The sequence below is a fragment of the Canis lupus genome, chromosome 3, assembly GCF_011100685.1.
Source record: "Canis lupus familiaris isolate Mischka breed German Shepherd chromosome 3, alternate assembly UU_Cfam_GSD_1.0, whole genome shotgun sequence".
Taxonomy (NCBI): domain Eukaryota; kingdom Metazoa; phylum Chordata; class Mammalia; order Carnivora; family Canidae; genus Canis; species Canis lupus.
In genome coordinates this window covers 54,502,082-54,518,552 of record NC_049224.1, presented here as the reverse complement: position 1 = coordinate 54,518,552, position 16,471 = coordinate 54,502,082, and the positions used below count along the sequence as shown (strand labels likewise).

The 16,471-nt window shown below is 46.0% G+C and overlaps 1 protein-coding gene across 5 annotated transcripts in view; it reads right to left on the bottom strand.

The window, feature by feature from the left end:
* The window catches only part of ZNF592 (zinc finger protein 592), a 77,899-nt gene that overhangs the window by 28,995 nt on the left and 32,433 nt on the right, over positions 1-16,471 (bottom strand). For 4 of the 5 annotated variants that reach the window (XM_038532911.1, XM_038532910.1, XM_038532912.1 and 1 more), the window contains one exon: positions 3,679-3,762. In XM_038532911.1, the coding sequence (XP_038388839.1) occupies positions 3,679-3,762 (84 nt within the window). Of the gene's footprint in view, positions 1-3,678; positions 3,763-8,034; positions 8,144-16,471 lie in introns of all 5 variants that reach the window. The other variant, XM_038532913.1, reaches the window with a different exon arrangement.

The window sequence follows — 16,471 nt, the reverse complement described above, 5'->3', positions numbered from 1 at the left end:
GATTTTGATTCAGGTCATAATCTCGAGGTCATGGGATCGAGCCCCACGTTGGGCTCTGCTCTGGGCAAGGAGTCTCCTTGTCTCTCTCCCTTTGCTCCTCCCCCACTCACGGGCTCGCTCTCTCTCTCTCAAATAAATTTTAAAAAATCTTTAAAACAAAACAAAACAAACCATACCACTACTGGGGCAACTGGGTGGCTCAGTAGGCTGAGCGTCTATCTCTTGATTTCAGCTCACGTCATTATCTCAGGGTTGTGGAATCCAGCTCTGCATCAGGCTTCACATTGGGTGAGGATCCCACTTGGGATTCTCTCTGCCCCTCCCTCACCCTCTCAAAAAACAAAACAAGAACAAAAACCATCATTACTGGGGCACCTGGGTGGCTCAGTCAGTTAAGCATCCTACTCTTGATCTCAGCTCGTCTTGATCTCAAGGTCGTAGAGTTCAGTCCCCATACGGGGCTCCATGCTAGGCATGGAGCCTACTCAAAATAAATAAATAAATACATACATACATATCACTACTGAATGAGAGCCTGTGAAAACATTAATTTAAAAAGGAGGTCTCATATTCAAAATGCTTTGAGAACCAATGATCTAGCAGAATATTAGGCTGTAAGTTTCATGAGGGAAGAGGCTTATCTGTCTCATTCATCACTGCATTCTCCATTAAGTACTCAATAAATACACCATCAAGCAATAAAGTGAAATCTTCAAGACTGCAAATGGCCTTAAAACTGTTGCAGAAATCAAAATACAAAATTAAAAGACAACAAGTTCTCAGGAGGCTATATGAATGGATGAAATTATGGCAAAGGAACACCAGTGGAGGCCAATGTGAAGGAACATTGAGGGAAAAGGAATCCTAATGACACTCTTACAGTAATGGGTTCTCAGCTACACTGTTCAATAAAGAGGCTTGGCCATCAGCCAATATTGCATGTTTCATCCCAAAAGTCAGAAAACACTTGGCATTACCAGAAAGAATACTGGAAATGAAATACAATTTGTGATACTGCCCTTAATCAAAACCACCCAGTGTCCACAGCCAGATATGCTGTCCAGTTTTGGTTCCCTGTAGCTTAAGAAAGACATACCAGAGAAGGAAGAGGCCCTAAGAAATAAGACTAAAGTTATAAAGTAGATGGAAGAGCTTTCTAATAAGAGCTTAAAAATTAGAACTCTTTTATTCTGGAGAGACAAAGGTTTAGGGGAGAGGGGGAGAATAACTGACATATACTTTTGATCATTGAACCTCAAAATACTAGAGAGGAAAGGGAAGCATTCTGAAGTTTGAAATAAAAGATGCAGACAAATAAGAGATTACTCATTAGTCACAAAATACACTGAAGTTGTCACAGGTAAAATACATAAATGTAGTAACATCCACACTTATTTAAATCCAGAAATTTAAAAGAGGGAAGGGGCTCTGAGGAGCTAGGAACAAGGAACTATCACTAAACCTATGAGCCTCCTTTCCCTCAGCATTGAAGCCTCTGAACTTCGAATAACATCAAACTTGGTCATCTGTTTCTCTTAACAGTATCAAGTTCAATAACGGTAGATTAATGTAAGTTCAGACAGGACATCAAGGGGACAGAGGCACTCCAAAAACATTAAGAAAAATCTGATCTCTACTCAGTATATTGTTTAATAAGATAAGGAAGCAAACAACACATTACGGATTTAAACTACGGAAGTTAAAGGCAGCAAGATTCAAGGAACATCGGACTGGTCAACCATAAAATTCAGTTTCCTTGAATTTACTATTGCTTGTTGGAGAAGGACTCGAAGGATGGATGTGTATATATTTTATACCCTGTGGGTAAACTCTTTGCCCTGCTCCCCACATGACTGAATACAGCTTACATGTTGATAAAATCTGTGTTCAATTATTGTTATAACTGTTAAGAGTTTACAAAGGGGTAAGTGGAAGTTACCCTCAGCTTTCTATTTTAGAAGGAGCATTCCAGAGGAAAATAGAGCAAAGAATAATTCAAGCTGTATGATAGAGCAAGCAGGCATGAGACGAGTGCTTGCTTAAAAAGTGAGAGCAGAAGAAAATGCCTGAGCTGGTGGCCAGGTGGGGGAACTTCTGTCCCAGAAATGGAAGCTACACAAGGGGAAAGACAGAGCAAAGGAGCACAAGTGAGAGCAAGCTGCTGCTCCTGTGACTTGTAGGAGCTTCAGTATGGACTCTGGCTGAACAATGAGAGAAAGACATTAAGCCCGTGAGTGGTAGAGAAGGTAGCTCAATGAAATCAAAGGACATGGATAAAGTCCCATGTTCCCATACGTAGAATGAAGCCCCAGGCCAGGGAACAGTAGAGCAAAAAGAGTAAGAAACAGTGAAGTGCAAGAATGGCTTTCGCCCATATGCTGTCATCAATTACCTATGAGGAGATCTTGAGCAGGCGTCAGTGAAGGGTCTCTGTTCCTTGAACAGGCGAGGCTACAACGGCTGGGCAAGTTAACCTAAAACTATGGATTTCTACATAAAACTTCACACCTGAAGTGACAAGCAGATTCTCTCCCTTAGGCCAAGCACTGCCCTCCTGAGCACACCTGCTTGTGGGTCCCAGGGGCCCCGAGACACAGGTGTTCTGAGCTGGTCAGGAGCGGTGCTTCATTTCACAAGGCACCTGGTACTCTAATCATCAGCAAGGGCAGCCCAAAGAGACGTTCAACAGGACAAGAAAGCAGGTGCCCCAGTGGATGACGGACCCACGTAAAACAGCAAAGCTTCTCACTCATCTTCTCCTCCATCTCGTTTTAGCCCCTTCCAACGCACACTCTCCTATTGTGGGTGCTGTAAAACATCTATCTAATCACAGAGATGTCCTGCTTAAGATGCCCATCCTGGGGCAGCCCAGGTGGCCCAGCGGTTTAGCGCCACCTTCAGCCCAGGGCGTGATCCTGGAGATCCGGGATCGAGTCCCACGTCAGGCTCCCTGCGTGGAGGCTGCTTCTCCCTCTGCCTGTGTCTCTGCCTCTCTCACTCTGTGTCTCTCATGAATAAATAAATAAAATCTCTTAAAAAAAAATGCCCACCCTCTTCAGGAGACACCTCAAGTCTCCACCCAGTGTGGAGAGCCCCTCCTCATCTGGTCTCTGCCCACCTCTCTAGCCACTTCCCAAGAGTGCCTTTCATTCACTAGTGGTTCTCACAGACTTCCTCTGTGTCAGGGCCTTGGCAGTTCCTCCTGACTACCCCACCCCATTGGCCCCCAACCCACAACACAGATTTGCCCAAGAACTCCTCGGCCCCAAGGTCCTGCTCCAGGGCCCCTTCTCCTCATGCCTCCTGAGTGCTATGACACAACACAGGTCCCCTGCCCTCTTTCTGCTCCCCCTCCCTTCCACTATGGTGGACTTCCTACAGAGTGAAGGAATCCTGAGTTTTCTCATCAGCCCATAAGCCTCTCCAAAGATCAGGTCATGTCCTTTACCTCTGTTTCTGAGAGCTAACACACTGGGATCCCCAAGGCAAGCTGGTGCTCACTGCTCATGCTTACCCCCCCCCCCCAGCCAGGGCTGAGAGCCTTGCCAGTTCTTCCTGCCAGAGGTGCCCTTTGCCCAGAGGCAGTTCCTCCTCTCCCCCTCCCCGCTCTCCTACCCCCACCAAAAACCCCACTGCCCAGGAAGAGAATTATGCTGCAAACATTCTAATGAGACTCACAGGATGTTAGAGCTGAAGGGGAACTCAGAAATGATCTGGTCCAGCGGCTTCCAAATCGACGTCTGCAGACTGCTCCGGGACCGACTGCAAAAGAATACCACGGGGAGTGACTTGAAAGTACAGAACCTCAGGCTCCTGCTAGGAAATTGTGACTCAACAAGTCTGGGATAGATCCCCACTTTTTTTTTTTTTTTTTTAACTCTCCCAGTTGATTCCAGTGTCTGGCCAAGTCCAACCTCTTCATTTGGAAACACATGGGACACCTTAGGCTCAGAAAGCAGGTCAGGGGCACCTGGCTGACTCAGTTGGTGAAGTGTACCACTCCTGATCTCAGGATTAGGAATCTGAGTCCCACATTGGGTGTAGGGATTATGAAAGAGAGAGAGAGAGAGAGAGAGAGAGAGAGAAGGAAGGAAGGAAGGAAGGAAGGAAGGAAGGAAGGAAGGAAGGAAGGAAGGAAGGAAGGAAGGAAGGAAGGGAGGGGAAGGGGAAGGAAGAAAGAAAGGAAAGAGGAAGGAAAGATGGAAGGAAGGAGAAAAGAAAGAAAGAAGAAAGTCTCCTGTCAAACATTTACCATATGACAAGACTTATATTTGGCAGAGAACATAAAGGGAAGGCCCAGCCACTATTCTCAAGCACCCACACACTCACACACCCTACCCCGCTGGAAACACGCAGCAGCCACACACTTGAGGTGCCATGGAAGGCTCACCAAGGGCCCTGACTTCCAACAGAAAAGGGGGATGGACCTTCTGACTGGGTCACCCCAGTGGCCTCCCTGGTGTTTCCCTCACTCCTCTCAGGGCATAATTTTCACTTTTTTTGCTGGAGTTATTTCAGTAACATATTCTCTTCTGCTATTTCATTAGCCCCACTATAGGCACCCCCTAAATTATTGAACTGGTATTCTCCTCAATTCTAGGTTTGGGATTCCACTTGGACAGGCATCTCAGACAGCTTAGGTCCAGAATCTAACTCTCGATGTCCCCGTACAGCAGGTGACCACTCTGTCCTTCCAGTTGCTTAGGCCAGTCTCGACACCCTTCAGGGCTCTCTTTCCTTCATACCCCAATTCCTATCGAAGAGCAAATCCTGTCAAGTGCTCCTTCAAAATATTTCCAAATGCAACCATTTCCCACCACCTCCACCATCATCATCTCTCTTTTGTGTCCCTGCAGATGCCTTGCCTTGCTGCCCTTGCCTCTGCCACTCATTCTCAACACAGCAGCCAGAGTGCTGGTCTTACGACACCCATCGATCACACTCCTCTCCTCGGACATTGTCCCGTCTCACGCAGGGCAGCCTTCATGGCTGGGAGGCTGTAAGTACCCTCCGCCTCCCAATCCTCTCTCCGCCACTCGGTCCACTCCAGGTACACTCAGGCCTCTGCCCTGTTCTTCAAACACACCCCTGCTCTGAGCCTTTGAGTCCACTGTTCCGTCTGCCTGGAACGTCCTTCCCCTCAGACCTGCAGGGGCTCACTCCTCGCTGCCACCAGGTCTTGATACAAACATCCCTTTTCCAGGAGTCTTCCATGACCAGGGTACGTAACGTGCCCATCCTCATCTTCACCCTCAATCTCAGTCCTGTACCTGCTGCTTCTTCAAAGCCCTTCCCACCACCTGGTATGTCATATAATCACTTGTGTCTCCACTGTCTCTGTACAAAGGGTGTTTACTGAAAGGTAATCCACTGTTAGGGGAATGATTTGACAGGCTCATCTGTCCAGAACTAAGATTGCTCAAGGACAGTCAGATTCCTAAGCAGGTTTATTACTAGTCAAATAGTTGGCAAGTTTGCAACATATTTTGTGTTTCACTTTTTAAAACTTGCCATAAACGAGAGAACTTGAGTGGTGATGGGGCCTGGCCAGCAAGAGGGGTCTGCTCGAAGCAGCAGTCATCTGTGAGTCCTGGGCTTCTGGGGATTAAGTTCAGTACTGGATGGTGCCAAGTGCCTACTGGCCAACATCCCCACAATAAGGTCATCCATCTTGAGGATGGGATTAGTGTGACACCAGTAAAGAAGGAGGGTCACCTCAGAGAACCAAAGGGAAGAACAGGGCACAGAGTAGTCTTCAGTCTTAAAAGGGAATATGACTCTGGGAATATACTAAAAACCACTGAATTGTGTGCTTTAAATGGGTGAGTTGCATGATAATTATCAATTTTATCTCAACAAAGCTGTTATTTTTAAAGATAAAAAGAAGAGGAGATAAAAGCGGAGGGAGTTGGGATTAGGCAGCCCTGGTCAGCCAACTGAGATGACACTCAGAGAAAGTAGATATAGGCAACAAAGTTTAAACAAAGCTGAGAACCAACACAAAACTGATACTCTGTAACCTCTACCGCCTCTCCCTTTCCTTACTTGCAAACATATCTCAGTACTAACCAGGCACTGCATTTTGTTAGAAAGAGACAGAACCCAGAAGGGAGAGGGACAGGACTCCTCTTTGATCACACAGCATCGTCAAGGAATTCTGTAAAAGCATCATCTCCTGGCAGTAGGGATGCCCAAATTTAAGCAAAAAGCCAGTGGCCTCATACCTGCTGGGAACCAAGCCTCCATTCCCCAAACAAAAGTGCCCCAGAAAACAAAAAGTACTCATTCTACTTTTTCCCCATTTCGGGTACCCATGTGTTTGGTGGCTCTCCATGTGTCACCAGTCCCATCTATCACAGGGAAACTATAGTCCCAAAGATTCCAAAAGCAAAAGGTTTTCTGGGGGCAGGGAGGAGGGGGCAAGGAACATGCTTTTGGGGTATCTTACATCACTCTCTCACACCCGTTCTTCCTCATCCTTTCTTCCTCCCTCTTCTGTCTCCTCCCTCTCAACAGAGACTGGATGGGCTTTTTCACCACTGCTACTCAGACCTAAGGGCAGTCAGCCTTCTTCAGGAAAGCAAGGCACCAGTCAAGGCAGCTTTTCACCAACAACACGGTATAGCAACAGATCCAACATCAGGTGTCCACATGTGTGCCCACTGGATGCTTCCAGGGAATGAAAAAGAAACACCCCTATATGTCCTTCTACTATCAGACAAAATGGAATATATAAATTCCTTAGCTTTTTAAGACACAAAGTGAAATATTTACATGTAAAATGATATTGGGACACCTGGGTAGCTTAGTCGATTAAGTATCTGACTTGATTTTCAGCTCAGGTCACAATCTCAGGGTCATGAGACTGAGTCCCGTGTCAGGCTCCACAGGCAGCATGGAGTCTGCTTACGATTCTCTCCCTCTCCCTTGGCCTCTCCCCCGACTTGTGCGCGTGCACACACACACACACACTCTCTCTCTCAAATACATAAATAAAATCTTTAAAAATCAATCAAATAATAAAAATGATGAGATGTCTGGGATTTGTCTCAAAATGATACAGAGCAGGAGGGAGAGATCAGGGAGGATATTTATAAATGAAAAAAGATCAGCCAAAAATTAATAACTCTTGGATGTGGGTGAGGAGTACATGGAGGTTTATCCCACTATTTTCTCTACATGTGTATATTTCAGCACTCTCAGGACTGGGCGCTTGGCTGGCACACTCTTGTGAGTCCAACTAGATGAGCAAAGGTCACACCCATTAGGATAGCTATTATAAACAACAACACTCAGGAAATAACAAGTGTTGGTGACGATGTGGATTTCTCCTTGTGTGCTGCTGGTAGGAATACACATGGTGCAGCCACTATGGAAAACCATATGGCAGTTCCTAATGAAAACTAAACATACAATCACCATATAATCTAGCAATTCTGCTTCTGAGTATACACCCAAAAGAACTGAAAGAAGGGTCTCAAAGAGGAATTTTTATACACATGTTCATTGCAGCAGTATTCACAATACCCAAAAGATGAAAGCAACCCAGTTTCCACCAACAAATGATGGATAAACAAAATGTGATATAAACAATGGAATATCATTCAGCCTTAAAAAGGCATCAATTCTGATACACGCTAGAGCATGGATGAACCTTGAGGACATTATGCTAAGTGAAATATGCCAGGTGTAAAAGGACAAGTCCTATAGGATTCCACCTAGCAATCTAGACACCTGAGCAGTTACATTCATGGAGACAGAAAGTAAAACCGTGCTTACAAGGGTCATGGGGGAGAGAGGACAGGGAGCTGGTGTTTAATGGGCACAGAGTTTCAGTTTGGAGTGATGAAAAGATTCTGGATGGTGGTGATGGTTTTACAATTGTGCATGTACGAACAGTACACTTAAAAATGGTTAAAACGGTCAATTTTGTTATGTATATTTTGCCACAATTAAAAAAAAAAGCCACCAAGGAACATAAAGACATCACTTGTGTCTTCTCAAGGCCAGCTCAGGTCAGCCTAGACATCATACCTCAGAGAGGTTCTCAAAACAAGGGTGTGGTGAGCGTTGCTGGGGGTGTAGAGCTATGGAGAAAGGAATAACATCTACCTAGGCACATGGTCTAGTTTCCAAACACCACCTAAAGAAAGAAGAAAAATAAAATGTTTTTTAATAGGCCTGAAGGTAAATGTGTAAGTCAGTTAAGGTAATAATCACAATAATAAAAGTAGACATCAGACCTTGAGAAAAATCTCCAAACATAAATTCAAAGCCCCAGATTCAAAGGTAAGACTTGTGCAGGCCCCAGAACATCAATCCTGCCCATCACAGTTTGATGGTTCAGAGCACAGGCCCTACATGGGTTCAACTCCCAGCTCTACTACTCCCTAGCCAGTTGACCTTATGGAGGTTTCCTCAGCTCTCTGTTTCCCAATATGAAAAAGGGGGCTGTGGTAGAGATTCAATGAATGAATATTTGTAAACTTCTTACGACACTGACTTCAACATAGCAAAGGCACATGTTAAGTATTATGTCACCAACCTCAATGGCCAGCAAGCTTGACCTCATAGTTTTCCAGGGGGCCCCAGCAGGCTGCTGAATCCCTAAATGTAGGCTTGTCGGAAGCACGCACAGGGGGCAGAGACAAGGGTACCCTCCACGCAGCTCAGGAGGCCTGCCAACACGGAGGATGCACAGGGCTTGGGAGTGGGCAGGGGCCCGCATCAGATAAGCTGGGGAAAGTCACAGGAGGGGAGAGGCAGGAAACGGACAAGCACTGTGCAAGGAATAAGAATGCGAGAAGTTACAGAAAAGCTGAACCCATTTTTTAAAGCTAGGTGATCTTCACTGCAGTTGAGCACCAGCATCACCTCAGGAACTTTGGAAAACTACTCACGCTTGGCCACAGCGGCCTGAGAATCGGGTTTAATTGGCCAGTGTAGAGAAACTGGTTTGCAGCCCATCAGGTCTGCATGCCCACAAATGATAGAATGAAAAGTTGCATTTCAAATTCTGCTCATGCTTACTCCAATTCCGCATTCCCTCATTTGACTTCACTTTTGTCTTAACTTTGAGAGACCAGCATTTAGTTTGGATTCTTTTTATTTTTTTATTTTATTTTATTTTTTTAGTTTGAATTCTAAGTACAGATATAGACAACATTAATGGAAAAATTTTAAATGGGTGGGAGGAAAACTCATTATCCCAATTCTCCAGAAGAGAACCAGAAAAACTTTTTTTCCCCTAAACTTTTTCTTATCATTGGATCATCACATTTCAAAACATAAACTATGAAGCAGACACTGTGCTGTCCCAGTGAGGACAAAATCAGAGAGGTGGGTGCCAGGCAGAGGGGTGCTTTATACCCACCGTGCTAAGTGTGTGAGTTCTGAGGTGCTCCAATGAATGTGCCTGGTTATTCACTGCAGGTTAACCCTAGTTCCTGCAGCCACTGGATGCTGTCAGGTTACTCCACTATCTCTTATCCCTAGTAACACAGCTTGGCTTTTGAGAGGGGCTGGCAAACCTGAGCATCGGGTTTCACTGACCGAGGCTGGCTGCTTCTCTCTGGCCACCCTATCATGTTTGGATTTATAGAAGCTTTACAGTTTATAAAACACAATTCCCACTTCACAAGGAACTCACCAGTGAGTGACAAAACCAAGACGACCGAACACCCAGGCTCCCACTTGCCTCCAAGGACCAAGCCAGGAGTTCCACTAGGAACTCTGAACCAGGAAGGTCAGATTGCACATTTCAGCTTTCTGACACCCTCACCCTCCTAAGGTGCTACTGAAGATGGTACACACCTCCCTTCAATTTGCTACTGAGACATTCGCTACAATCCCCTGCCATAATTATGAGGCACTTTAGGGTGTTTTAAGACCAACATCAGAAAATAGTGTCCCAGAACACTAGATTAGAGGTTCTGATTAGAGGTTCTTCCAACACCAGAAAGATTAAGAACTGTCAGAACCAAAGAGACTCTAGGAAACCATTAAATGTAAGCCACTGACTCTACAAGCAAGCAAGGAAATGGAGGCCCAGAGAAGTGAGGTAGTCAAATGAGATAAAACATTACTGGGAAAGATTCCTGTTATTCCTGGCAAGGTGACCTGCCCTGCCTTTGCCTTCCCAGAGGGGCAGAATTAAGTCTCTTAGAGTTACCCATTCAAACGTCCCCATGAACTAACAGGTATGAAGCTTATTTAATCCTTAGATGAGTGATTCTAGCCCTGGATGCACATTAGGAACAGTCTGGGACCAACACTAATGCTGAACCCCCACTTGGACCAATTAAATCATAATCTTTTGCGAGTACAGCCAGGCATTTTTTAAAACCCCCACAGGTGATGGATATTTCTGGGGCTAAGAATCATGGTCTATAGACCAAAGTGTGGTCCAGGGACCACTGGTCTCACAATTCACCCAAAAAGCTTGTTAACACAGCAGACTTCTGGGCTTCCCTGGAAACTAACTACATGGCAGTGGGGTGAGCCCTGGCATCCGAAGCTGTGACAGTTACCTAGCGGTTACAGAACAATGGCATTGGCACTGAATGACTCCCAGAAGTGGCACCTGTGCTCCAGGTAACACTGGAGGCCTGGATGGCCCAAGAGACTGGCCCAGGAGAGGCTCCCAGATGATTCAGACTCCCAGGCCCAATCTCACCCAAGAGTGGCTGCAGAAGCCCCTTGGCTTCCATGCCAACAGCCAAGGCATCTCTCTCAGGAAGGAGGCAGAGCAACCAGGGGCTTCCCATCGCATTCAGGTCCCACTAGGACTTACAAGCCCAGCGGGACCACTCAGGCCTCCTCTCCCATACGTCCCCCATCTCACTCCCACCCCAGCCACACTGACTTCCTTGCTGTTCTCAAAACTCCTCAAGCTTTCTCTGGCTTCAAGGACTTTGTCTCTTGCTTTTCTCTCCACCCTGAAGGCTTTTCCCTCGGATATCTGCATGGCTCCCCCTCTCCTGTAGATCTCTCCTTAAGGGTCTTTTTATCAATGAGACTTCCCTGACTTCCATACTTAAAAAACAGAAAACTGCCTCCCCACCAAACCTCCCTACCCTCCACCCCTGCTTTGTTTTTCTCCATCATACTTGACACCTTCTCTCATACTTCATACCATACTACATTGTGAGGCCCCATGAAGGTAAGATTTTTGTTTGTTTCCTGTTATATTCCCTGTGCCTACAATGGTGTGTGGCATACAGCAAGCACTCAAATACTTATTCTAGGAATGAATACATCAGAAACACCGATCTCAACATATAGCTTATACCAAAAGATCACAAAGATGTTGATTATACCCAAATCACTGCTCCACTGATCTCATCTCGGCAAAAGCCTTTTTAAAAACAGGGTAGAAGCCTAATGAAACAGAAACTCTTTAGAAATAAGTATTTCCAGTCAATTAATCCAATCCAAATGGGTTTGTGAGTCAAAGACAATTTGTTTTGAGAAACAGATAAAACTATGGAGACAGAAAATGAAGTTGAAAGAAAGTGATCGAACAAATGGATTTCAGATGCTGTCCTGGTATATATGTAGGTTCAGAGGAAAACCCAGGAGCACTGACAGCTATTCTCAGCAGGAACAGTTTTCAGCAGGCCAGAAAGAAGAGAAAGCCTCCGATTCTGGGTTACAGTCTGTGAGCACCGGACATGAGCACACGCTTACCACCAGACCCGCCAACATGATAAACCTAAGAATGACCCTTCCTTTTCCCCTTTCTCCTACTTATACTCCACCTGCTTCCAAAACTCATCGGAACCCACGGACAATACTTGACCTCTACCAAGTTGGAAGCGCTGGAAGCCTCTGTTGAGGCAGCCGCACAGAAGTTGGGGAGTACCCTGCCATGACCCAGTCTCACTGATGTCATCTGTTCCACGTCCTTAACCTTGCCACCACTCTCTCTCCTCCCCACCTCAGTCTCTCCCTCACGGCCATCTTATGTGTCTCCCAGAGACCAGTCCTCCCCAAACACCACTTTCATCAGGTTACTCACTTTTCTCAACAACTTCACGTGGTTTCCTATCACCTTCCACAGCTCCCACCCTAGGGCCAGGCTTCTGAGAACCTCCATACTATAGACCCAGACCAAGTCCACTGATTTTATATTTCTGCAGGTGCTTCTATGCCTGCCTTAAAGACCAAGTCACTGCCTTCCCCTTCACCGCGCCAGTAGGAGATAAGATTGTAGAGGCTGGAACACATTGGACCATGTCTCCACTCTCCATTCCTGCTGAGATCGTCCCCACTCTCCACACCCTCCATACTCACTCTTTCCCCCTCCAGCTTCTAGCCACTGTCCTTTCCTGCTCCATTTCCACAATACACACACTGCACTCACACACGCATGTGCAGTCATTCATTAATAATAACTGCACCTATTGTGGGCCAGGTCCCTGCCCATGCGGTGCTGACACTCCACTGGATAGAGACACACAAACACAAACAAGTAGATTTATGACAAGTCATACTGCCTTCCTCAACAGGAGCTCCTCAATTAAAATCAGAAATTAGAATGACTGTATTTTCAATTCTGAGCAAATGAGAGAGCAAGCCATGTGAACGTGGGGGAGTAGAGGTTTTAGGCAGAGGGAAGAGCAAGTGGAAAGGTTGTGAAGCAGGAAAGTACTTGGTGCATTCAAAGAACTCAAACCAGAGTAGAGGGAGTCAGAGGAGACAGGGTAGGAAGCAGAAAATGGAGGGTCACCAAAAGGACTGACTTCTACTCTTTGACAGAAGGCTTCAGGAGGACTTGGGGAGTGGAGTGACACCCTCTGACTTATACTATAGAAAAATCAATTCCCCCCGCCTGTGCGTTTTAGCCATCTATCATGAGGTATACAATTATGAGGAATTTTTCTTCTTGAATATGCCAAAATTTTCCAAAGTAAGCATATATTTTTTAAATGAAGGAAAAAAAACAATCTTCCCAATCCTTTGACTCAGCCCTAATTCTACCTCTGCCTCAAAGCCTACTGGGCCAGGGCTAGGACTGTGCTCCAGCCAGCAGGACCACCAGGGCAACCCCACAGAGGTAGCAGGCAGGATCTGCCTGCAGCAACTAATATGCATGAAAGTGTCTTCTGCTGCCCTCACTCCTCACCTGCCATGCAGGAGCGTGTCCCTTCAGACACTCTTGCCCCCAAGTGCCTGTCTGGGTTCCAGTCTTTCTCTCAGTTGACTTAATTAATTCCTGGTAATTAAAGCTACTATTTGGTGATGAATCGCTAAGAGTCTGACCTCTCCCGGGGGAGGGGCGGGGTGTAAATATTTTAAAAGGGGAGTCTAAGTGGAAACATGAAAGCCTTAGACTTAGAGAACTGGAGCTAGAATGGTAGAATGACAGGCACTGGGTTCATATTTTGTGGGTTGCTGGCTACCTCCTAAAGGGTTCAGGTGCTTAGAGAGCAGTGTCACAGGGAGACAAGCGAAGAAATGAAAGATGAGATGACATCATTGCCACCACCTCCCTTCTCCCAAAGGGCCATTCAATCCATTCTGGGTACCAGAGAATGTTCCCCAGAGGTAAGCCCAGCCATCTCAGAGGGATGACCCGTCTATAAGTAACCACCACCCTCTGCAAGAAAAGCCCCCTTAAGGCATGTCTGGTCTGGAAGCAAATCGCTCTCTAATTGCTTTCAGTGGGGGAACTCCTTGAGGGCAAAGTTCATCTCACATGATTCCTTTAAGCTCCACAAAGCACCCAGCTCTGGGCTGGGCCCAGGGTAGGGTAGGCGGTTCAGAAGCAACAGCAGATTCCTGATCAATGATGGCCCAGTTACAAAAAGGCTCCATAGGATTTTAAATACAAGTAAACATTCTAATTAAGGTTAATGGTAGAATTAATCACACATCTAATTTTTTTTAAGATTTTATTTATTTATTCATGAGAGACACAGATAGAGAGAGAGAGGGAGAGACACAGGCAGAGGGAGAAGCGGGCTCCATGGTGGGAGCCTGATGCGGGACTTGATCCCGGGACTCTAGGATCATGCCCTGGGCCAAAGGCAGATGCCAAACCACTGAGCCACCTAGGGATCCCACACATCTAATTTTTTAAGGGCCTGAATATTTATAGCCTTAATGAAATCTCAGACAGTGAAGCAGTTTTTACAACTTCAGTCAGTTCGGCTCAGGTCTCGAGAGTCTATCCAACAAGGGGAGGCAGAGGGCAGCCCTTGCTGGTACAGACCAGAGCCTGAGCTGGGTGGGTCCAGCCCCACAAGAATCTGAACAGCTGGGCAGCCTGGGTGGCTCAGGGGTTTAGCGCCGCCTTCAGCCCAGGGCGTGATCCTGGAGACCTGGGATGGAGTCCCACGTCAGGCTCCCTGCATGGAGCCTGGTTCTCCCTCTGCCTCTCTCTCTCATTCTCTCTCTCTCTCTCTCTCTCTCTCTCTCTCTGTGTGTGTGTGTGTGTCTCTCATGAATGAATGAATGGATGGATGAATGAATAAATAAATAAAATAAAGTAAAATAAAATAAAATAAAGAATCTGAACAGCTGCTCACTGCCCACCCCCGGGCTCCCTTCTCCTCTGAAGATGCCAAACCTCTGCCTCAGATGTGTTTTCAGGCCCTGGAACAGCCCTGAGAGGCTTGCAGTTACAATAGACACCTGTCTTTGAAACCTCTCTCTCTGGCCTCACTCTGCCCTTTGGCTTGCTCAGGAACAACTTCAACTTGAGGAGCTGAATGGGCAGATGGGAGTAGAATGCCGGATTCTAAAGCAGACTATGGGAACACAAGTGGGGCCAGCGCCCACTCCAGGAGCTCATGTTCAGCTCCAGCTTGCCAAGGGCAGTGTGCATAAGAGGTTCCTCAGCCCCAAGACTGGATGGAAATGAGGAAGAAGTAACCACCCCACTCCCACCTCACAACCAGAATGAGCTGAACCCCCAGAAGGAGGGAAATCCTCAGAACACATGTGAGGCTTATGCCCAGGAACCCCTCTGTTTACAGTCCCCTGACTCCCAGCTTGTAACACCAAGGCTTCTAGCATTCTCCACATTGACCTGCAGGAGACGGAGTCTGTGGTCCTCGAGAGAAGGCCCAGGGCCACACCCAGAGGGGATGACTTCTTCAAAAGCACTCCTGAAGAAAACACCCACAGAATTTAAAGCTAGAAGACAAGTCACACTCTAATCACTCCTGAGATGGTGCAGCCTAGGACCTCAGAATTCAGGGCCTCATCCAGTCAGAAGCCAAGCCTAATTCACCTCACATCTAACAAAGACATCTTCCCCTGAGATATGAAGGAGGGGTGGCCAGTTCCAGCATCATGCCTCTTCTGTAGGGACATATTCCTGAGCAGTTTGAGTTTTTGCCTTATGGCATTCAAATTTATCTCCAAAATGAAAATAGACTAACTGGTTATTTTATTTTTGTAAAGATGATATATAAACCTAGAGAAAATTCAAGTGACAGGCAAACATATAAACAAAAGTAAAAACCACCTAATCCCATCACTTAGAGGAAAGGAGATCTCACAGTAAACTCTGTTCTGCAGAGAGGAGGTGAGTCCATTCAGAGTTACATCTAGAGGGTAGTAGGGCTTGATTCTCTGAATAAGCCTGAAGACTTAGTTTTGCATAAGACCCCAGATGCCACCTCTGGACTATCCAGAGCATTTTTTCAGGGGGATCCAGTAATTGTGGAGCTCTCATCAACATACACAACAAAGTTATACAGATCCCATAAATAAAATCTTAAAAAAAAAAAAAAAAAAAAAAAAAGGCAGCCCGGTGGCTCAGCGGTTTAGCCCAGGGAGTGATCCTGGAGACCTAGGATCGAGTCCCACGTCAGGCTCTCTGCATGAAGCCTGCTTCTCCCTCTGCCTGTCTGTCTGTCTGTCTGTCTCTCTCTCTCTTGAATAAATAAATAAATAAAATCTTTAAAAAAAAAAAGTTATACAGATCCCCTCCCCACACACACACACACTGCCTGGACGCCAGGAGTTAATCTGTTCAACGGATGCACTCCTTTTTTTCACTCAACATTGTGGCACCCTTTCCACAATCAATCACAAGTATAGACATCATCAGTCTTTTTATCTCCTGGAGTGTGGTAATGGCAGAATAGGGGCTACCATTTCCTCTTGATCCAACACCTTCAGAATCTAAAAGGACTTACCCAAAGTCACACATTGAACAGAGGACAGCCCAGAAGTGCAGTTGGGCTTGAGGAATGACTGTGTGTGACAACAAACTTGAAAGGTGTTCATTAACTTTTCTTTGAGTCATAAAAAGGATCAGATATGTTAGTTATTTCAACATACACACTTTGCACTTCAAATAAAAGTAAATAGTTGGCTGGACTAGCACTCTGATCTAAAACATTTCTCAAAATTAATTACCTGATAGATATCACAATCCTACACTCCTAGAACACAAAGGGGGAGAATACTGGACCAGATACCCAGAAATAGAAACATATACAGACTTTGAGTACAT